This window comes from Halichoeres trimaculatus, unplaced genomic scaffold, assembly GCF_033239565.1.
Source record: "Halichoeres trimaculatus isolate MK-OKI-2021-1 unplaced genomic scaffold, fHalTri1.1 fHalTri1_scaffold_20, whole genome shotgun sequence".
In the NCBI taxonomy this organism is placed as follows: Eukaryota; Metazoa; Chordata; class Actinopteri; order Labriformes; family Labridae; genus Halichoeres; species Halichoeres trimaculatus.
In genome coordinates this window covers 6,318,331-6,341,348 of record NW_027437198.1, presented here as the reverse complement: position 1 = coordinate 6,341,348, position 23,018 = coordinate 6,318,331, and the positions used below count along the sequence as shown (strand labels likewise).

Here is a 23,018-nt window from a genome sequence, read left to right as displayed (position 1 = left end):
AAATTATTGTTATAACAAAAGAATAATAAAGTGTGACAAAAATACTGCTGTCATTTGTGTTTTTATTAAAAATCACCACCATCTCCAGATCACAAAGAAATGATCTGTGACACAAGTTTCGTAATACATCCTGGTAAAGTTTGGTAATTGATCCTCCATTGGAGGTGTGATTAACAGTCCCAGTCCAACGTGTCTTGGTTGTACATCAGGACTGAGGAAATGAGTCTTGACTCCTTGTCATCTCCTCCACATACCAGTGAGGCAGGAAGGAATACTGGGAGTCTCTGTGGAGGGAGTAGGTCACATCACTGTGGGGCTCGTAGCAGAACAAGTACACCACGCTGAAAGAGAAACAAAGAGGATCAGTGATAAAACATCTCATCTGGTTGCTGTTCACTACTCATGTAATTTGTTCAACTTAAATAAAAAATGACCTTCTACTGACATTTAATCAATCAATTAGTCTTTATTTGTATAGCACCAAATCTTAACAAACGTTATTTAAAGACGCTTTACAAAAACACTGACAGGTCTAGACCCGTTAATGTTAATAAAATGTTATTAGCAGAAACCCAACATCAAGACAAGATTAAGAGTTTCATCTCATCTTAACCCACCACGAGTACAGGACTTTGCAGCATTTAGCAAGTTACAATGGCAAGGAAAAACTCCCCTTTAACGGACAGAAACCTCGGACAGAACCAGACTCATGTTAGACAGACATCTGAGGAGCCTGTGTTGGGGTTAGAGAATGAAAGGTATGACTAGGAATGGGTTTCAAATCAGGTTCTTTTATAGGCACCAACCAGTTCACGTAAAATAAAACGGTACCATGTTTAGGTACCAAAACACTAGGGCTGGGACGATACGCTATTCTCGCGATTCGATTCTATCACGATTTTTTGGATGCCGATTAGATTTAAATTAAGATTATTTGATTCTTCCAATTTTTGCAATTTTTAGTCTACTCCCTTAACACCAGGCCATGGGAAAAAGTGAAATGATGATGATAATGTCTACAGGCTACATCAGGAGCCATATATTCCCAAAATATGTACGTCACGTGAGTCAGAGAGAAACATTTCACCCTCTGCTGGAGAAAAGTGGTAACTTTTTGCATTCCAGCTCATAAACAAAGTCTAATATAAAGGATTTAAATTTAAACAAAAAAATGATTTTTCTGGGAAAAAAATCCAGATTTTATTATTGTAAAACAAAATCCCGATACACGTGAATTTTTTTTTTTTTATCTCACTACTAAATGCGTCTTTGTGACTGTGAGGGAAAGGGAGAGCAGGCCATTTTCCATGCTGAACATGAACACCGTATTGCAGGTTTATATGCTTAGAAGTAGATGTGTTATATTGGAAAAATGTTTACATCTTATTATTAAACAAATTAATATTTATTACTATGTAAACACACGCAAAAGTATCGAAAATTGGTACCGTTGAGTACCACTACCAATTGTACGGGCATCGGTACTATGTTGTTTGTTATCCCTACGTATGACTCACTGTGACTCACTCTAATGGTACGGCCACGCCAAATGTGAATTTGTGTGGAGATTACATACAAAGTCAATGCACGACGATGATTTGCCCCGGACGGCGCGTTGGACGCGTTTGGGGCTATCACTGAGTCCAACTGTGTTTTCCTCAGTGGAGTTTTGAGCCTGATGGAGAAGAGGAAAGAGCGATGCGCAGAGACGTGCATCAGCCCCTCAGCTTGTCAAAATAGTCCAGTGTCCAGACTCGGGCGTTCACGCGGTGCGTTACAGGCGTGTTGCGCGTTTAAATTTGCGAGTTCACGTTTGGTGTGCCCGCGGCATAACACATCCAGTGGCAGACTTTGCAGACATGAATAAATAACTGAATGAAACTGATAACTCTTTTTTGCTTTATGGTCATATAGAGCAGTATTTTTCTGGTTGCACCTAAAAGCCCCGTGCAGAAGATTGAACAACACAGAGGATGAAATGCAAACAGGTTAGCAGAATCTGCTGTTTCTGCAGCTCACCCTGGATTGTCCTCAGTCACCGTTTGCTTCACAAAAGACAGAAAGTCACAGCAGAAGTTCATGCACACTGTCGGCTTCCAGCAGTTGTGTTCATTCTGAAGAAAAAAAGAAAGAAAAAAAGCAAAATTGTATCAAAGTGCATTTGTACCAATGAGCTAAGTTTTTGGAAAACAGCAGATTACTGTACCTTAATGAGATGTGAAATCTTTGAGATGGGAAAAGTCTCCACGCCAACAACCACTCCTTCATGGTCTCTAAAGCCCGCAACAACCCGGGGGACTCCCGGCAGGAAAGACTGAGCCCACCACTTGAGCAGTTTGAACCTTCAAACCAAATCCAGAAAAAAAATAAGAAGAATCAGACAGCTCAAAGTGGTGTTCAATATATCAAACAACAGCTTGACAACACTGACATGTTCTACTGTTTCAGCAGGTACCTGTGGAAGTTGCTGCGCTGTTTTGGAGTGCAGATCTCTGCAGAGGTCTTCAGCTCGATGTAACATGCAGGAGGACCTGGAGCATTTGGATCTTTATCTCGGCAATCCACCTCACCGGAGAACAGAAGTCTGTGGTCAGCGAGTCGAGTTTGCACCACAGTGCAGAACGCCTCATTTGTGTTTACTACACCACCCGGGTCAGGTGAACTGTGGATGTCGTCTACAGGACAAAGGTTGATTGATTGTTAACAGGCAGCAGGATGAGAGTCAGAAAACACAACTTTTGATTTCCTTTGCTGGTTTACATTGTAATGATCTCATAAAAAGAAAACTTTATGGAATCAAAAAGCCAAATGCAAGAAATATGCCAACCTGCACATGTGTACTGCTCAAACTTGTATCCCCAGTACATCATCTCTTCATGCCTCTCAGTGCGGTTCTCTCGCTCCCGTCGAGCAGCTTCTGTTTCCACCTCACTGATGTAAAGCGTGCCCCTGAACCGTGTGACTGCCAGCAGCCAGCCCTCTCGTGCTTCATAAGGGGTGGTCAGAAGCTTGGTAAGGTGACCCCGCCATGTCACGAAATCCACATCCAAAGCACTGTGGAAAGAGGAGGTCCATTAGAGAATACAAGACAAAAGGTAGATGCATTTGAGGTTAAAAGACAGTTGCATTACTTAACTGAGAAATGATAACCTGAACAGCATAAAAAGAAACACTTACCATGATTTAGATGACTTTGAGTTAAGCTTTGACTTATTGGCCAAAATCCACCGCAGGATGTGGTCCAGCTTCTCCTTCACATTATCGTCTCTCTTCCTGAAACGATCTCTGTATCCATCCCTGAGGTTGAAATTAGGCGATCTGTCTGGTTCCACGTAGTATCTCAACTGTCGGCTGTCATTGAAGAATCTACGCTCTGAGTCAAGAGAGAAACTTCCTATCTCCACGGGCTGCTTGTACACAGGGAAGTCTCTTTCATACAGTTCTCTCCTGGTGCTCAAACCCCGGGAGCTGGTTGGCTGTGGCCCAGGATTTGACCCAGACTGGTACCGCTGGTGATGGTTGGGTCTCAAGTGTTTGCTCTCACAGTGACTTCTTTCACCGTTGTCCCTGTCTCTTTGGTATGATGACTGGCGTTTTCTGTGGTAGTTTGAGTTGTGAGGGTGATACTTGTGCTGGTCCATTGCTGCAACCTGGTTGTATAAATAAAGGACATCACTTCCGGTAAAATCTTTGTTGATGACCCTATTCTAAGTTCTTTATAGCATTTTTTTAACCATTACATCATCAGTATTCTCAAATCAGGAAAACTGTTTCTGCTTTTATTACAATATTTTAATTTTTTTCAAACAAACTGATTAACAAAAAGATTAAAATGTTCAGTGTATCATTTGTTTTAATACCGATGAACCATGCACTAATTGTTGGTTTGTTGCTCACGTGATACATCTACAATGCCTCGTTGTGATTATTATTGTGTATCATTGCATAGTCTAGCTTTTACAGGTCCATATTCCATTCTGACTTTGCGCACTGACTTTTCACAACTATAGTGTCATTCTTTAAAATCATACATGCATGGTATTATTCAAAATGTGTGTATGTAAAAGTATACATTAGGCAAAACCTGATGTATGAACTTACGTTTGCTGCATGAAGGGAATGTGTATGTTTGTATAATTCGTGGCACAATATAATTTAGTAATTTCTTTTTAAATGAGCGTTTCTACAAGTCATTAGTATAACAACCTACCCCAGACAGCATGCACAAAAAAAGAAAAGCTATTGGAAGGTTTCTGTCACCGAGAGGAACGTCCAAATGGTAAACACAACTGTAGCTACAAAGCTAGCTGGCTAACAGTAGCGGCAATGCTACATCCGCGTGCAGTACCACATCCAGTCCGCCTGGTGGCAGTATAGATACTCTTAAACAAGGGGCTAAAGAAGAAGACAGGAAAGTTGTTGTTTGAGTCGGAGCTGTACTGTCAGCAGCCTTTTAATGAACAGGACTGAAGCTATGTAATTTTTTATTACTGCTGTTAAAGAATAAAGGTAAGAGTTTAACACATTTTATTCGTTTATATCATCGTTCGTGTTTAGTGTAGACGGAATCTCTGTGGCCAAGCTAGCCGCATTAGCTTGCCACTAACAAAACCACCAATGAATGAACCCGTGAGATGCGCGTGCCAAACTGAATGTGTGGCATTAAGATTTGTTAACTATGTTTTTAATTAATTTGTCATTTTAGTTAAAAAAAAATTAAGAGTAAAACTTCAGTTATTCACATCCTGGACATGTTGAATTTGCTGAACGCCTTTGTCACACAAAAGAGAGGAGAACCAGTTACTCCACGCAGCAAAAAGTTTGGCGTTTTGTTTAGTAAAAGCTGACAGATTTGGGTGTCTCCACTGTCGTGTACATGTATTCTTCTTGGCGAATAAAACAGTTACAGATGGTTCATCATTTCAGCTATTATAGCAGCTGTCTTCGTGATCACGTTTAGTCCTGCAAGTCATGATTTCTCATCAGAGTTTCTCCCCCAGGCATGAACCGAAAACGGGCTCTGATTTCAGATGCTTTCAAGGTAAAGAAAAGAAGAAATGGAACAGAGAAGTTTGGAGCAGACTGTGAAGGTATGACTCCTGAAAAGCTGATTAAATTGTATCTTTTCACGAAGAATCTGATATTATCTATCAATTTAAATATCTATTCAACTTTGACTTGAAGCTTCTTTCTTGTACAGGACCAACTGATATTGGATCCACCCTTGAGTACCTCATGACACTGTTCCCCAGAAAGCTTTTTAATGACACTTTGCCTCGAATTGTCTTAAAGCACCAACTCTACAGCATTCATCATGACAAGACTTTGGTTGACAAGGAACTGGTAAGAGGAGTCTTTTCCAAAAACAAAAGCTTTTTGTTTGTTTGAATGTTAATGTGAAAATACAACCCTGTGTCCTTCTTTTCCCTAGAATAAACTGCGGGAACAAGGAGAGCTGCTGATGTTCCAGCTGGGGTTCGATGCAGAAGCTTTCGGGCTGATTTTTGCCTCTGATTACAAGACGAAAGTTCTAGCTGGAGAGGAAGGCAGAGACACAAAAGCAACAGTGGAAAAGTTCTTGGAAAAAGTGGTGTCTTCCTGCACAGATCTGAGCTTCAGCAAGGACAAGATGCTCAGAGAGTTCCTCTTCACAGACACAGAAATAACGTGTGTGAACCAACAATTTTTATTTTTATTTTTTTTTAAACTGGACTATCAAGGATAATACTTATATGTAAAAACTTAACCTGGTATCCTGTATGATTTACTACAATGTTGAAAACATGTTTTAGTATGTGTCCCTTGTTTATCAAAGGCTCCAACACTTCCCCTCTTTTTACCACAATCAGGCAGCTGGTTAAGTCAGGAGTCCTGACAGTGAGGGACGCAGGCAGCTGGTGGCTCTCCATTCCAAACTCTGGCAAATTCACCAAGTACTTCATTAAAGGTGGGTGTGAAGAAAAACAAACTTTAACAAGTGTTTCAACAGTGCTTACACTTTGTTTTGTAGTATTTGCTTATGAAATAAGCTCTAACTTCCAACCATGTTGTTTCCTGTCAGGTCGTAAAGCAGTGCTGGGTATGGTGAAGAAGTCTAAATATAGCGAGGTCTTAAAAGCAGATCTGGAGGAGCGACGGACAACCAGCCATGTGAAATTCGACATGAAATACCACATCCACGACATTGTTGGTGCAGAGCTGGTAGAGAGGTAATATCTGGATGTGAGAAGTTTGCATTTTCAGCCCAAAGAGTGTTTCTTCTTTGACATGATGATTTACATAAATGTTTTCTGTAACTTAATTGACTTACAGACAAAATATCTGTTCTTACGTGATAAAATCTGAGCTTGTCGCTTCTTTTGTTTCTCCCCATCATCTTCAGCTCATTCTAAAATATGACTCATCTTGAAGCTGTGGCTAATCCAGATCAATGTTCTCATTTTCTTTGTGTTTTCTTTCCAGCATACCGACAACTTCAGGGATTTTGTTGAGATTTGTTGACTCCTGAACCACGACAAGACTTTGCGAACTCAAGATTCAAAATGTATTATGTATACAAATATTGTGTGTTCGTATGAGAACTATTTCCTAAGTTATTTAAGTTTTCAGCATTTGATTTTGTGCCAAATGTATTAAATAAAACCTTGTGGGTTTATGAATTGTCAAATATGTTGACATGACACTGTCAGGCTTTTGATGGGTCTTGAAATAAAGATTGACAAATGTGAGGAAGTTTTGATGAGGATTCTCTTTTTTTGTTGTTCAAAGGTTATTGTTTCATTTTATTACTACAGCACTAAACAAACACTTGGGTCATTAAATGTCAGCTGAACTGAAAATAACAGACTGAGGTAAATTGGCATCGTTTTTTTTTTTTAATCCAACGGCTGATAAGGAATCTGTTTAGAACTGTGTTATTTCTGCTCTGATGGAGCTGTCTGAAGTCACTACTGTGTTTGTAGCATTGTCCCACCCCCAGTACCATCTGGTTGGTGACACACAGAGCCATTTTAGAAAACATTATAGAAAACACTTTTTAAGTTTTCGTTTAACTTTAAAAGACAGCTGCTGAGCCTGTCAGCTGTTTTTTTCACTTACTTTTTACTCATTTTTTAACATGTAAAATTGCACAGGGAGAACATGCAAACTCCACACAGAAAGACCCACCAGTTCAGCAGGGAATCAGACCAATGACCCTTTTGCTGTGAGGCTGCAGTGCTAACTTTTGCGCCACCGTGCAGCCCACATATAAATTTTACATTAACAAAATATAAACATGTATAGAAGGCAGATTAGTGCCGGTTAAGTGTAAAAATTTACAACTTGTAAAAAAATAAGTAAACAAATAAATAAACCAAACATTGGAGACAGCGACCAATACTCTGATATATAAAGGAGGCAGGTTGAGTCAAAACATGTTCTTTGAGAAATTGTGGGCAATCCATCTTCTTTAAGGTCTCAGAGCAAAAGTCATTCTTTCCATGGTGAAAATCTCCTGTACATTGTTCATCCACTGAGCATGGCTGGAGGGGCTCAGGTTTGAGCCAGCTACATGTTATTGCTTTCCTTCCAGCTGTCAATAAAATTTTAATTAAATAATAATCATCCTTTATTACAATGTTAGAAAAAACAGCCCAGGTGCATAGCAACAAATGACAGTAGAACTGTGTATTTTAGTATCCTGCACAGTGTAATGTGAACAGATGTACCCCGGGAGCTGTTTAATAAAAATAGGCATATGAACATCTTTATCATTCAAAATTATGACACCAATTTTTAAAAATAAAATATCAGCTCCAAATATCGGTAATTGACCTTTTTGACTGCTAGTAATCTGTATCCGCCCTGAACAAAACCATATCAGTCCATCTCTAATGTTGATTCAGGATTAATACGTTTTATGAAACCTGCTCATTCTTACAGGTAAACCATTAACTCCAAGCTGTCCAGTTCAACACATCTGCAACTTCTTTACAGATTAACTAAATAAATGATATTTGGAAATAAAAAAAAATTATACAAGGGTAAAAGTCATGATAGATGGCATGGAGATAGAATGTGTTTATGTGAGAATGAGTTCTTAGGAGTGATTATAGACCACAAACAGAGTTGGAAACCTCATGTTGATTACATTAAAACCAAAATATCAAAATTAGCTGCAATATTTTATAAAACCAAATTGATTGCATGTGTTGTATTGTTCTTTCATTCTTGCATACATTGCTTACTGTGTGGAAGTTTGGGGAAAAACATTTAAAACGGTCACAAATCCAAATTTTTTGCTTCAAAAGAAAGTGATCAGGCTCATAAATCGAGCAGATTACCGAGAACCAACACACAAATTATTTAAAAAGCTACAAGCTCTAAAATTGTGTGAACTTGTGGGTCTGAGGATAGCTTCACTGATGTTCAAGGCATACCTTAAGATGTTACCAGGCTGTATCCAGAGATTGTTTCAGATTAGAGTGTGTGAATATGAACTGAGGGGGAGTTGTGTATTCACAAAAACGAAGAGCAGGACAAATGTTAAACTAAGATGTGTTTCAGTGTATGAAGTTAGTCTGTGGAATGGATTAGACAGAGAAATGAAAGAATGTCAAACACATTATAGGTTCAAAAAGTTGCCTAAACAAAAAATGATTGTAAAGTACAGAACTATGGTGTGGGCACAAAGTGTGTTCAGATTTTGGATATATGTGAGTTTATTGTTTCATATCAACCAAAAGGAAGCTGAGTAAGTCATGAATTTGAAAAGGGTAGGCAAAATAAGCAAAGGCTTCAGCATACACCTTTTTGGTCTTGTTTTGTTAGTTTGTTTTTATTTTGTTGATTGTTTGGGGTTAATGCGGGTACTAACCTAACACTTGTTCGCTTGCAAGTGTGATTTAAGTGAGATTTCATGTTTGAAGTGACCGAAATAAACTAAACTTAAAAAAAAAAAGAAAAAAAAAGAACATTATTGTGAGAGAACAAAGATGTCTGCCAGTTTCAGTGTTGATTTAATTCAGGTTGTTTGAATCTATACAAAATAAAAGCTGTTAGAGGCAAAAATATAAGCATTTTCTGTAATGTGATATGAGTTGCGACTGCATTTGAACTGTTTTTAAACTCTGTGGCATCACCTGTTGTTCAAATGTGTCACTCATTTACTTTCAAACCAGTTTAAAACCAAATGAAACTGCAATCCAAATACGACCAACACCACCAAGCTGTTTTTACTTGATTTATTGGCTTTTTCAAAAAGTGACAACAGCTTTTATCCATAAAACTAAAGAGTCACAACATTGGCTTGAATTAAAGCACAGCTTGATGTCTGAATACATTACAGATGAGCAACATGTACTTAACCCCCTGATCTAGTAGTTCAAATACATTTTGTAAATAGGCAAAAAATATAACTGTAGCATTCTAATCTTAGTTTTCAGTATATGTTGCACATACATGCTATCAGCATTAATTACAAAAAGCTAGGCTTGTATGGAGATTAAGGTAGCGTTAACTGTAGAGGTAATAAACAAAGGATATTCATAGTGTTAGTTGAACAATACAGTGAGTGAATGAACTTCTGTGAAGAAAAGTACAAAATAGTCAAATCACATGATTATAACAAAAGATGAGTACATTGTATTCTACAACATAAACAACAGTAGCTCTGTTATTAGCAGGCATAAATGCTCCTTCTTGAGACACTGCCAGTAGTGACGCTGTTAAAAATCATAAATGTGCTGCACATTTTCTTGTTTGATAAATGCCCACAGAGCTTTAAAGGTGCTCTTGTTCCCCACCACCTAAACCGTTTTAATCCGATATAAAATAAAAATGTCAGCTTTGCACGCCTGGGCAGCTACACAGTCGAGAAACTTCAAGGGAAAGAAAATACCGTCGACCCTGACAGGTTGAAGCAAGAAATACTGGATTATTTCAATTTAATGAGGTTAGTTAATAGCACTGATGGTGTCCAAAGATTTGTTCCCATTCTGCATTTCCAGTATGTAACAGGTGTCAGTTAATCCACAAGTGTAGATTATTATATTTACTACCAAGACTCGACTTCAAATGAAACTAGCTCAAGGTGAAAACAGAGAAGCTCGTGGATGGCTGCTTCGAGTTCCTTGTTGAGGGTTTGTGACTCATGACAGCCCTTGCAAAATGAAACAGAAAACTGAAAATCGCAGTGGTCAATGAGCTGAACAGAAAAAGCAACACACGACGGCAAATGTCAGCTGTATCTTGAAGGTTTAAAGGTTCAAGACGATGGAAACAAAACATGTCTTTTCTGCTTAACTACAGCACGTCCGCAGAACACATTTGGCAATATTTCTTCCTTTCAAAAACAAACGAGACTGTAAACAAAACAAAAAAAGGAGAGAATTGAAGAACCGGTGGAAGAACGAAATGAAAACATTCCACGGTCTGTTTTTTTTTTTTTTTTTACAAAAACATCCAATCTATTTCAGAAGGCCTCAAGAATTGCATTTTACTCGTCTATTGGGTTTATGAGTTGGTAAAGGACTAGGGTGTGTCATCTTATGGCCCTCTCCTACATCTGACCCTATGAAATCTGAAATGGTAATGATTGGTTTAACTGCTGAAGCTACACTAATGGAAGGAAAGAATCTGAAGTACATTGTTTTCTCGTGTATACTGGTGTGTTGCTCCTGTGTCTTCATCCACCCTCACCATCACTGGTCTTCTGTCACTGAGCCAGGAGAGGAAGTCTTAGAGAAGAGTGCACTTCTTGCGCTTCTTCTTGACAGGCTGAGGGCAGAGGACGGCCCGGATGGCCTCGTCGAACACAGTTTTAAGGCCACGCTGAGTCAGGGCTGAGCACTCCAGGTACTTTACGGATGCTGAGGAAGACATACAGAAGACATGGTTCAATACATTTCACAAATGTCCCAGGAGAGAGAAAAGACGGAGGTAGACTGAAAGGGTCTGAATGCAGTCTTACCGATTTCTTTAGCCATCGCCAGTCCTTGTGGATATGTGATAGGGGAGAGTTTTTTCTCCCTCAGCTTTTCCGTTGTGTCCTTGTCGTCTCTCAAGTCCAGCTTGGTACCCACCAGGATGATGGGAGTGTTGGGACAGTGGTGTCTCACCTCAGGGTACCACTGCAGAGCGAGCACAAGACAGAGAAGTTAGGAGGATCCCACTTATGCAGAGTCATCATCATCATCACACATAGTAGTAGTATTACTGATATCAATCATATCTACTGAACAACAAAGATTTAAACTAGGGGTGCACCAAACACAATTTTCAGGCTGATCATCGATCTTTGAAAAGCCTGACCTGTCAATACCGATTTGGGCCGATACCGATTTTTATTTTTCATAACTGACAGCATATACCTTCAATGTTCCAATCTTATTTTATGGAAAGTGAATAATGTTGTGTTTTAACTTAAACAACTGATAAAGAGTCCTGAGTTTTAGGTATTCCTTTCCCAAAACCGATTGAGGTATCATGTATCCACTCAAATGGAAAGTTGTCAGGGTACGTTCTTTCAGCGCATGCTCAGATATGACCTAAGACACAACTAGAGACGTTTGTTGATAAATCATGTGATGTTTACATATTTCTTCGCATGCCCTGTTCTGTTTGATTAAAGCAGCGCATGTAAACCAGAGATTGGAATATTCCTTCCCATGTATACTATTGTTTTCGGAAAAGTCATCCAGAAAGATTCCATTCGGGAAGACGAAAAACTCCTCATGCAACTGTGGCTAATAGCTGGCTGTCAGACCTTTCTGGAGGTATATAAGATAAGTTTCATATGTAAGGATGGGCCGCTCACCGATCCCCCAGAACTAAGGAAATCGGCACCAATTGATCGGTGCATGTCTAATCTAAACCAAGGATCATGCAGATGTTGAAGAAGAGTGACATTTGAATCATCTTCTTGAATCTTACAAGAGTAAAAATTAGTGCTACCAGGCAATTAAAAAAAACAAAACAAATTAATTACAGGGTTTGTAATTAATTAATCCGATTAATCTCATTTTAATCTCATATCTGCTTAAGGTTCTCAAATAAAGAATCTGAATTCTAGGACATTACAAAGTTGTAGTGCATGACTAATCAAATAAAAACACGAAGAAGACAAGATTTGTAAATCCACATTTTTTTCAACTGGCCAATAATAAAATGTCCATGTTCGCTGCTATTTACGTTGAGCAACCGTTTACTGCGTTTTTAGAAGTAAATTATGTTTTTCAGCGAGGGGAGGCGGGGTCTGGTGGAGCTTGTCAATCAAAATCCTGCTCGTAAACAACTGTGGGTGAGAGCGGTGTGCTCTTTGGATGAGAGCTTAGCATGGATACGAGGAGAAGATGTGAGATGACAGAGACATAGGGAGACGCTGCAAGTCAGAAAAGTTCAGGCAGCTCACGCTCCAACTGAGGATGTGTCATGGTAGTTCAGAGAGAAAGAGCGCCGTGATCATGATAAAAGACAACAAAGATCACGGAAAGGATCAAAGGATGGAGCGTCCGAGATGAACACGATCAAAAAAGTATGATTTGTCTGGTTTTTGGTTGGAAACAAGAGAGTCCACTTTTCTTCGGTAGTTTTGGTGTTGACATAGTCATAGAAAACAATATTATTTGGGTCTTGAAAGATTGTTCAAGATGTGCTGAAAATGGCCGGCAGCGAATGAGATAATCACGCTAATTTTAATTAATTTTAATTTCTGGTGTAATTAATTAATCTAAGTAACATGTTACAGTGGCAGCCCCAGTAAATAAAATGAATGAATGTCCAGAATATCCTCAATATTTGGCGTGTAAGACATTTCTTATTTTTTCTTGGTCTAAATGCTCTGGTTACTCAAGTCCCGGTAAAATGGTCATAAGCTTCACTAACATGCAAGTGGCAAGCGGGAAGAAAAAAACAGATGAGCTACAGAGAACGCCACAGTTGCACAGAGTCACATGGCTGTTTTTTTTTTTTTTAAAGCAATGATAGTCTTTGCAGGAAACCGTTTTCCCACTGATAAATCTCCTCAAACCAGACTGTGCATCTATTCCGGACAGTCCTTAAAACTCCTGCACAGCATTAGATAAATGGCCAATAACTGTCATTTCAGAAGTAACACACTGCAAGAGTCTTCTCCCAGATCCTGATGGAGTGATTCCCCTCAGCTTTGAGCCAAGATTGTTTTTACAATTTCAAGGACTGACAAGGCAAATAACCAACCACAGTCTAGGATTTTAGATGATTAGGTCACAGACTCTCTCTGGACACACCCCTGAGCAGAAAAGACAAGTGCCCAACTCACTGCTCTCACTTTACCGTACAACCTGCAGGTAAGTGATGATATATGCGGGTTTTAACTGGAACTGAGAGTCTGGTGAGCATGATTGATCACAATCATGCGCATGATTTTTCTGCATCACCAGTGATGCAGAAAAAATCATCAGATATGAGAATACACAGTGAGCAAAAACTTTCCCCTTAAAATGCACAGTAAGGAAACTGACCATAAGATCAGGAATCATTCTTCATAAAAAACACAAAGCCTGTGACAATAATCAATAAATCGATTAACCGAACAATAACTAAAAACGTCCTCTGTAAGTTTGCCAGCCTCGATAAACTGACACGTGCATGCATGTTTGTTCCACCAAAGAGGCTGAATGAGAAGATGGCTCACAACGTCTATCTTTCCTAACATCGGGGTGCATAGGTTCTATAGCGGATTTAGCGGATTTATAGCGGAGTGAGCATCTGTCAAAAATGAGATCTTTGGGGTGAAGACAGGGCTGCTCACGCGGAGAGAGCTGAAGCGAGCGTGAGGGGTAAAGAGGAAACACACGCTAATATGAGTGATGGCACGAAAGATACGGTTCTTAAGCCGGCTGCCACAGTCCCAGAGTGGGAATATTTTGTTTTTTATCAGAATGAACAAAGTGTGAGCTCATTAACACCAACGAACTGATATGTCGCATTTGTTTGAAAATAGTGGCGACGAAGAAGAAGAAGGGGAGGTGCAGCGGAGCCTTGATCTTTGACAATCCGCTCTTACTGAGGCTTTTGGTCTGCAAAGTAAATAGAAATAAAAGTGCCAAATGGTGGGCACTCAAAGACAGCTACATTGCCAAAGAAATGCAGCCCTTCAATACGGTTGAAAGACGATTTTGTTCAAAATGTTTGACAGACAGTACGGATTGACTGGGAAAAAGTACATGTTAAAAACAATTCAGGAACTCCCATTTATTAGGCTATAGTTTTTATTGTTTTTTTGTTTTTTTTTTTGGAGTTTTGTTCTTTCTTTAGAGACAGGGTCTATGTTTTATTGTTTTTGATTAGTATTAATTATTTTCATTGACATGTATTTTTTTCTAAAAGAGAGTCCATTTCATTTTCATTGTATTTTTTTCTTTCTTGTTTGTTAAATTTATTATGTTTTTTGTTTAATTTATTTTATTTAAAAGATCCTGACCTTTTAATTACAGTTAAATACTCTCAAGAAATTAAAGTTTCTTGCTTTTGATATGATGTACTCACTTTATTCTCCCATTTCTCATAATTACATCAATGAAAAAATGGATAAAAAAATCAAAATAATATTGACAATAATATCGTTTATCGGCTATAATATTTTGGAAAATTATCATCTGGCAAAATTTGTTATCGTGACAGGCCTAGTAACCATTTCCTGTAATAATCAATTCATTGCTTTTACACTTTTTAACAGACAGGGCCTTGAACTCACCTTGGCACGGACGTTTTCAAACGAGGCAGGACTAACAAGCGAAAAGCAGATGAGAAACACATCCTGGAGAGAAAAAGAAAACAATGCAACCAGAGATCATCACCATCACTTCCAGTCAGAGACATCAAACCCAGTGATTATGACGTACAAAGGTGTGGTGTTTTTCTTTCCTCTTAACTTCCCTGAAGTTGCTTAACTTCTCTAAGTGGTTATGTATGACTACCCGCATTACCAGAAGAACAACAATAGGTAAATATAAAATGCAGCACTGGTTATCTGTTTCTGCAATCATACCGTCTGTGGGTAGGAAAGTGGGCGGAGTCTGTCGTAGTCTTCTTGTCCTGCTGTATCCCAAAGGCCCAGATTCACAGGTTTCCCATCCACCATAACATTGGCAGAGTAATTGTCAAACCTTTCAGAGGAGATGATGGACGAAGTAACCAGTGAGAATCAATCATACTGATATGACTCATCACTAAAATCTAGTTCAACGACAATACTAAGCCAACACACGACACGCTTACAGTGATACAGATCAACACAAGTGAATATCAGTCAACACAAGTGAATATCAGTCAAAGGATGAGATAAAGACTTTGGGTTCTTCTCGTAAGTTACCACATCCGCCAACCTGAACCATTAGAGTCTCAAACTTTTGTTTCAGTAGACAACAAAGGCTTTTAAATTATGCAAAGACAGTAGAGGAAAGTACATAAAAGACATATAATGGCAGCTGCTGCAGAAGGAGATACTCACACAGTGGGGATGTACTCTCCAGGAAAGGCATTGGTAGTGTAGCTGATGAGCAGGCAGGTCTTACCCACAGCACTGAGGGAGAGGAAAAATCGAGTGTTTTACAATCTACAGCACCAATCTTTAGAAAAGCTTACTCTTTTAAAGGATGGGGCGTTGTTTCATAGTCAGTTTACTCCCCAAAAAACTGTAATACTCATTTCAGAAGCCAGAATGTGTTCGTTTTTTGTCACACATGTGAAGTGACATACTATTACAGCAACATACAGATGTAGTTCCTTGTAAAACACATAAATCATTCAATCAAGCAATAAAAAGTCCTCCTCATAACATGGATGGAATCTGTTTGAAAAGTGGAAACGAGATAGTTTTTCTTTATTAATACACACCCTTATTTTAAATGATGCTTCTAAAAAAAGACTCTTTGGAAAGAACAATATCTCCCGCAAGGCCATTAGTAACACTAAATTAATAATAAATCAAACACAGCCAAAGCAACATCAGTGACTGTGCATCCGTGGTATCCACCACACCCTGAACACTGAGCTGTGTGTGTGCGTGTTTACCTCCCACATGCTGTTACACATTTAAAAGACATGTCCTTGCTAAATACTATAATCATTTACCAATCTTTGACAGTAGAAGACAAAGTCTTAAATGAAATCACACTCTTTGTTTTCTGGGTTTTTTCCACATGAAATGAAACATCCACAGCAACTAACAACAGCAACTAACAACACTTGAAGACAAACAAACCACATTTCAATGACTGAAATATTTTAGTTGATTGGTAACTGTTGCTAAACCGGGAATTAAAACAGTGGTTAAGGAGGTCAGTGATGTATGAGTCACTCCAGAAGGAGGAAAGCAATGTTTGAGTGATGTCAAAGATTAGCAAATGGCTTGTTTACAAGGCAGGACCCTCTGAAAAGCTATTAAATAAGGCTCAAGTGTTGCATCCTGGAATTTGAGGGTAGATAATCATTAAATTGTGTGTTCCTACTATAATAACATCAGCAGTGATACTGATAAAGATCAAACATTTAAGTTCGCATCAGAATATGTAGTACATAAGGAAGTACATAATGTAATAAAGTGTAACTCAGTCCCTAAAGTTACCTCACCACTCTTGGGTCACCCTTTACATGTTAATTATTACAGGAGGGGTGAGCAATTCCTCTAAAATAATCCACATTTTTTCCAAAACAATGTTATTTCTGAAACTTAACTATGCAATAAATCAAAGAAGGAATAAACTAACAAACAAAAATCCTAATTCAGGCCCACCTGGGGGCCATTCCTCCTTTGGAGTTGAGGGTAGTCTGTCCCACTTTCCCCCCAGTACGACGCCCATGATACAAACTAAGGCGCAATGTCTACATAAATCATAACATCAGCATTAGCTAATAACTAGCTAATGAAGATGTATTAAAAATTGGTGAATCTCGAATCGAAAAGGGGAGAAGTGAACAGGATTGTGTTAAAGAAACAGGTTGTTAAAGTTGTATATCGCTAAGTTTACCCGATAGGAAAAATCTGGATCAAATAGCTTCAGCGTTAGCCACATCTGGGCGTTTTCAGTCAGCGTCCACTTTACAGTAAGACAGGATGGGAGAGCAATTAGCCAGTTTTGTTAACTTACCCGTCTCCTACAACGACACACTTTATGGCCTGCATTGCGCCGCAGCTATAGGAATGCTAAGTTAGCCCGAGAGCAGCTAACGTTAGCTGAAGGCTCTCTTTTCCTTTGTCCGGGATTGCTCGCTGTTGAAATGTCCCAACAGCGGTGCAGTGAAAACCTTTGGACAAACCAGGGAGTCTTCTTAACTTCTGTAGCAGCTTGTGGTACACTCACGCTAACTTATCTAGCACTTACACGCAAGTTTACTCAGAAATTCCCCCGCAACATTCCCATGCTTTCGTGGGCTGATCTAGAAGCTATGAAGCAAAACAGCGGCCACCACCCCTAAGGAAAAAAAATGAAGCTGGCCTCAGCAAGCAGACAGCGCATCCGGTTAACCAGCTTGATACGCCCACAAAATCTGGGAAGCGCTGACACGCCCTTAAAAAAAGAAAACGATCACATGTTCATTATTGACTCAAAAATTGATATAGGAAAAAAATAGGGGAGTCAAGTCTTTTGAGGAAAAAAGCAACAAGGAAATAAAAAGTTAACCGACAAGTCCGGACTTTTTGGAGTGTGGCACTGTTTAAGGAAATGACGTCACATCAATAACATTTCAAGCAGAATTTTGCCTTCATGCTTCTTTTCCCAAAACAAAGCAACACTGTAAATAATTTTTTATTGCAATCATGAAACTGACTTGGAGAACATTGATGGACGTTAAAGTAGTAATGGTAGACCCATTTGGCACATAAGGATTACATATTTGACTCCATAAATGAGCATTTGGACACTATGAGCAAAATATTAACCATTAAATTCTTTTATAGGTTAATCACAATCATGCAGTGAATAAGAAAAATACCTAAAGCATTATATGAACCAGACTGTGTTTGCTGTTGCCCTAGATTTATGTGTGTTGATGTACCCTGTTGCTCCCGCAGCTGGCACAATATAACAAAACTTGCATGTACGTAATAAAAAATTTGTTTGCACAAGATATAGAAGATGAAAAATATTCATGAAGTTTTGGTAACTACATATGTTCATTCATTCATATATATACATAGCATCATTACAAAGTTTTTATTTTATTGAATTTTATTGAAAGTTTTTTTTTTGTTTGTTTGTTTTTTAATCTTTTTTTTTTTTTAATCTTTTTTTTCCCCATTAGGTAGGAACTTTTATGATGTGTTATTTAAACCGACTGGCACCAGACATTAACTACTGATTATTTCAGTCTGAACCTAGATAGCTACAAAAATCAATACTGCTTTTAGTATCAAGGAAAAAGGCAATTTGATTTATTTAGTTAACTAGTTAGTGAGTAAGTTACTAAGGTATTTAGTTAGTTAGTTAGTTAGTTATTATTCTTTGTGTTATAAAATTAAAATATATTTTTCTGAGCTTCCGTGTGTCACACCCAAATGCGTCCCTCCGCTCACCATAACAGGAGTCGGCAGAGAAGCCGTCGGGGTGGAGCAGCTCTGCCAACACAATCAGCAGAAGTAAAAATGGAGCTCGGCGTCAGTCAGCGATAGGAATATGAACCGTCACAGATCAGTCATCATTTTACGTACTGGTCCGCCTTTTTATCTGACGAAGTGACCGCAGAAGCAAGCGGGACAGCCTTCGTCTGTATGGCGAATCTATCTTATTTAGTGCTCCGATTTTCGGGCTCCGCTGGTCGGACTTACGGAGTGTTTTCCAAAGGCTTGACGAGGACTTTGTTGATATTTTTTGATCTCGCCTGGCGACTGCGAATCAGGTTCCCCTACATCTACCTTGTTGCTTCGATGATGTTTAATGTCAGATTACAGGTAGGTTTTTAATTCATCAAGAAGAAATCATGTCGCTACCAGTTCTGTTCCCGTGTGTAGCTTGTGAGTCAACAGCTGATGACAAAGGGTCGTGTATCATGAGCAAGTTTTGAACATAATGCAGTCTGACACCAGTGCAGCCCTATTTGGTTCACCGAGTCTCAACTTATGGTACCAGTCCGAATGTTATAATCTTCAGGTTTTGTTATAACAGTTATTAAGAGGTGTTTTAAGACCACGTCACTGCGTGTTTGTTTTGACATTTGCCTCCATGTGTTTCTATTATTCCTCAATGAAGGTTAGCTAAGTAAGTATTAGACCCAATTCTTTATTTAGCGGAAATAGGGCAGCAACTAGTTACCGTATTATCAAGTATCAATCTGCCAGGCTTAACTCGTCTATGATATATTACTAAAAGGGAACCTGAAGCTTACTAAACGTAATTTTTAAAATATGATAACACATTTGACATAGGAGGGAAAACAAGTATTTTTAACCCATGCATTACTATAAATATGACCTCAAACCTCATCATTTTGGACTTAAATTTGTTGATGAAATGGTCACCAAATGTCATGCATCTCTAGCCACCTATCATATAAAACTGCACATTGTCTTGGCTTCTTCTCTAAAGTATTTATAGTTTTTTATGTTTGGTACAATATGTTATTTAGGCATTTTAAAGGTACCAAAGCAGTATCAATAAGTATCATGATATCAAGACGAGAGGATAAAAACAGGAAACATGGAAGGAGCCAGTCTATTATGACATTTTTTACAAAACAAGCATAAAAATTGAAGAGTATTAATGTTTAATAACAGAAAATATAGGTATTTGTCATATTTGTCAATAATAAGATGTATTAAGTTTTAAAACTGAATGCTGCTTCTCCATGTTTTCTTCTGGCTCTATGAAATACTCTGTTCAAAGGTAAATGTCTCATCTGTTTATTCAGCTGAAGTGTGTTTTCTGACAGCTCCTTCATGTGTTCACAGGTCCACATAGAGATCCACTGATCCATCAATGCCTGTAATTGAACTTGAATTTGGTACACCGTGAGCACTGCCATGTTTCAGACCTCTGTCTGACACCGCACAGCCATGTGGAGGAAGAGGAGGCTCGTTTCTGCAAACCGCTGTTACAGTGCAATGAAGTGACGAAAGCCCTCGTCACTTGAGCCCAGTGCCTTTGCAGGAGAATGGACAACAGTGATATCTGCAAAAAATGAGCCACAGTGAGCAGTGATGGGTGAGGAAGTGCCTCACGTTCACTGGTGTGGATTGCCACCTGAGATTCAAAAGCCGTCTGTCCTGACCAGGGGGACTGTGACGGACGAAGGATGGGTTTTGATGCTGCCTCTCTCTGGATGTACAGGACTATGGCATGGTTTGGATCCTGGAAACAGATGATTGTCACTGTGTAGCTTTGTAGCTTTCTTTCATTGTGACCTGTATGTTTTAAACTCTCAGTGTTAACATCTCACCTTAATTTAACCAGTAAATGTGGAAACAGCATGACACAAACAGGCATGTTTTTCTGTCCTCTGTGGCATGGACACTTTACTGGAGGTTGGGGTTAGCTTCGTAAGCGGTACATCACCTTTCAGCTGGAGCTTGTTGTAGCATAACAGCACATCTACGACACACCACAACTGTTTTACTGGAACTTTAATCTGTTATTACTCTCAATCTCACAGGGATTCACTGCATGTATTCTTTTGTGTTGGTACAGGCAGGTCTTCATGCTCGTTGTTGTGTTTTCAGTGGCACTGGGAAAGGCTTTTATTTGTGAAAGATATTACATCCCAAAAAATACTGTAGCTGCATCTTTATTTCTGTGAAGTATTTGTAAGGGGTACTGAAGTCACTGAATTACGTTTCAAGATTGAATTTTGAAAGTATTAAATTGATGAAATCACCATGTTCAGTCTATTCTGTCATTCTTTTGGCTATGTACAAAAATATGTTGGCATTTGAGGCAGTTTCCTCTCTGCTGAACTAACCAGCATCAGGTTTTTCTGCAGACATAAAGGGAATGTTATGTTTTTGTTTGGACTTCGTAATCTTAAGGGGGTGTTCTTTTTTGAATCAATCAGGATGGGAAGAGGAGAATAGGGGATAATATGAGCAAAGGATCATGGCTGGGAGCTGAACCAGCAACCCATGCGACAAGGTCTGTTAGCTGAAACCATCTGGCCAATAGCATCCCAGACGTTCATCACATTTCTGAGGAGTCTAGAAAGAACAAACAGCTCTTCATCTATTAAAAGCTTCTGACTAGGGATAGACCAATAATCCGGGGCCGATATTTGGCACTTTGGGGCATATCGGCCTTCTTTTCATCTGAAGGCTGATAATGCTAATGTCAATGGAAAATCCCATTGACGGGCTAACGCAATTAGCATCGTGACTATCTCACTGTCTATGAGCTTCTTTTAACTTCCACAGACACAAAAATCATTCCTCTAATCAATACCCACAAGAATATATTTTTCTGCCCCTTAAAAAACAATAAGAAATGTTTTAAACTGCAGACATTCAGGAGCTGCTTGTTGATGCAATTCTGCTCTATGGAAGCTCTAGATGGCCATTTCAAATCAGTCATGTGAAACCAAACAGAAAATCATTTCAACTGCATTACATGCCTGTAAAAGGCAACACAAACTCTGTTCTGTCCAGTTTTATTGCAGTTACATATAAATTTTGGAAAACTTTATTTAATGTAGAAAACTTTAGCTATTTATTTACCTTTATAAAACATGCTGCTAAGCATGGGAGCTGTTTAATAAACATATGCTTGAAGGCATTTGAATGCAGTTAAGCGTTGGAGTTTGAATTAAATTTTTTACGCCAATATTTTCACTTTGACTGCAAATGAATATCGGCTTCAAATATCGGTTATCGGCCTCCTTGCCTGCCAACAATCAGTATCGGTATCGGCCCCAAAAAATCCATATCGGTCTATCTCTACTTTTGACTGCATTAAAACTAAAAGAGCAGACCTCTTGCTTCCTTATTGTTCTTTTGCATCTATTTTTTTTTTGAGTCACAAAATGAAACTTAAGAGAGGGAACTACTTTTTCTTTAAAGGTGGTAAAATGGTATGATGTTAGCTGTCTTCAAAATCTTATCAACCCAAACAACAGTATTAGCTTTGGTTTTCCTGTGTCTTGCCCAGAGTGAACTGCAGCACCTTCGATTGCGATTTCTTAAAATATTCAACATCTACTACTACAGATTGATATTCATTACAAATTAAAACAAAAAGTTGTTCTATTTATTTTTACAGCTTAAAGCACTTTGATGTGGCGCCCCCTTGTGGACATATTCAGGCCTTTTATCTGATAAATGAACTTGTTCTGAACATTTGAAAGTTGCATATTCAAAAGAAGAGGAAATCCTCTTTCTGTCGACTTTTAACAGTCAAACTGCCCCTTGTTGAGAGTCTCTTCTGTGAAAAATGCTATTACTTCTATTATTGGAGAATCCTCGAATCGTCTGACATCTACCAAGCAGCTAAGGCTAAAGTCAGTAGGATAACCCCGTAAAGCTTAAAAATCGATACGCTGGTGGTCTTCTTTTAAAAATCATTAAAACACATCAGAATAATTTTCTGTCTGTTTCATTATCACCTGAGAAGTCTTTGAATGTAGCTTTAAAATCTGACACTTTTGCATGAAACCAAATGAAATAAAATAAAAATAGAAGTAGATGAGAAAGCCACAGCACCTGGATTAGATTAATATATTTTACTGATCAAGTCAACCAGCAGAACTATGAACGCACTCAGTTGGTAAAGTTTAATCATATTGTAGTGCTGGATCTGCCCACGAGGGGGCGGCAGCTTATAACAGAACTGGACCCTGGTCTTGCATCTGTTTAAAATAGAGATACTGGCTGGCTCTAACAGGTGAATATTTAACAGGTAATGACTCTATGTCATAAAAAAAAGACCTCCATCTTTATAAACGCACATTGTCTGATTGTATGACTCAATCTGTTTCATTTGCATGATTCAGGATGTAAGTTGTAATTTTCTGTAAGACTTTCATTAAATATCTCTGTCTGCAGGAGAAATATTAATTTGGCTTGGACAATGAAAAAC

General features: G+C 38.6%; 3 protein-coding genes across 3 annotated transcripts; 1 reads left to right on the top strand and 2 right to left on the bottom strand.

Annotated features, from left to right (window-relative positions):
* Positions 1-31: 31 nt before the first annotated feature.
* On the bottom strand, positions 32-4,331 carry dxo (decapping exoribonuclease). Its single transcript, XM_074696336.1, has 7 exons — positions 4,211-4,331; positions 3,178-3,650; positions 2,828-3,054; positions 2,456-2,675; positions 2,207-2,342; positions 2,020-2,114; positions 32-341 (listed from the first exon to the last, which is right to left on the bottom strand). Exons 1-7 carry the CDS (start codon positions 4,220-4,222, stop codon positions 206-208), a joined length of 1,299 nt encoding a protein of 432 aa, XP_074552437.1. The 5' UTR covers positions 4,223-4,331; the 3' UTR covers positions 32-205.
* On the top strand, positions 4,331-6,727 carry LOC141809351 (winged helix repair factor 1-like). The gene is made up of 7 exons (XM_074696339.1): positions 4,331-4,509; positions 5,001-5,090; positions 5,201-5,343; positions 5,432-5,667; positions 5,850-5,947; positions 6,062-6,209; positions 6,463-6,727. Exons 2-7 carry the CDS (start codon positions 5,003-5,005, stop codon positions 6,506-6,508), a joined length of 759 nt encoding a protein of 252 aa, XP_074552440.1. The 5' UTR covers positions 4,331-4,509; positions 5,001-5,002; the 3' UTR covers positions 6,509-6,727.
* Positions 6,728-9,209: 2,482 nt separating this feature from the next.
* Positions 9,210-17,457, bottom strand: LOC141809216 (ras-related C3 botulinum toxin substrate 1-like). Its single transcript, XM_074696117.1, has 6 exons — positions 17,112-17,457; positions 15,473-15,544; positions 15,011-15,128; positions 14,717-14,779; positions 10,952-11,111; positions 9,210-10,850 (listed from the first exon to the last, which is right to left on the bottom strand). The coding sequence occupies exons 1-6, from the start codon at positions 17,144-17,146 to the stop codon at positions 10,720-10,722; spliced, it is 579 nt and encodes a 192-aa protein (XP_074552218.1). The 5' UTR covers positions 17,147-17,457; the 3' UTR covers positions 9,210-10,719.
* Between the last annotated feature and the right edge of the window lie 5,561 nt (positions 17,458-23,018).

Bases quoted from the DNA above. Each gene is read 5' to 3' on its own strand.
- LOC141809351 (XM_074696339.1), top strand. From the start codon at position 5,003: ATGAACCGAAAACGGGCTCTGATTTCAGATGCTTTCAAGGTAAAGAAA. The intron at 5,344-5,431 runs GTAAGAGGAGTC...TCTTTTCCCTAG, and splicing joins CTTTGGTTGACAAGGAACTG to AATAAACTGCGGGAACAAGG. The intron at 6,210-6,462 runs GTAATATCTGGA...TTTTCTTTCCAG, and splicing joins GGTGCAGAGCTGGTAGAGAG to CATACCGACAACTTCAGGGA.
- dxo (XM_074696336.1), bottom strand. The intron at 2,676-2,827 runs GTTGGCATATTT...TTTGTCCTGTAG, and splicing joins TGAGCAGTACACATGTGCAG to ACGACATCCACAGTTCACCT. The intron at 2,343-2,455 runs GTACCTGCTGAA...TTTGGTTTGAAG, and splicing joins CAGCGCAGCAACTTCCACAG to GTTCAAACTGCTCAAGTGGT.
- LOC141809216 (XM_074696117.1), bottom strand. From the start codon at position 17,146: ATGCAGGCCATAAAGTGTGTCGTTGTAGGAGACGG. The intron at 15,129-15,472 runs GTGAGTATCTCC...CTCCTCTGAAAG, and splicing joins GGAGAGTACATCCCCACTGT to GTTTGACAATTACTCTGCCA. The intron at 10,851-10,951 runs GTAAGACTGCAT...TGTCTTCCTCAG, and splicing joins GGCGATGGCTAAAGAAATCG to CATCCGTAAAGTACCTGGAG.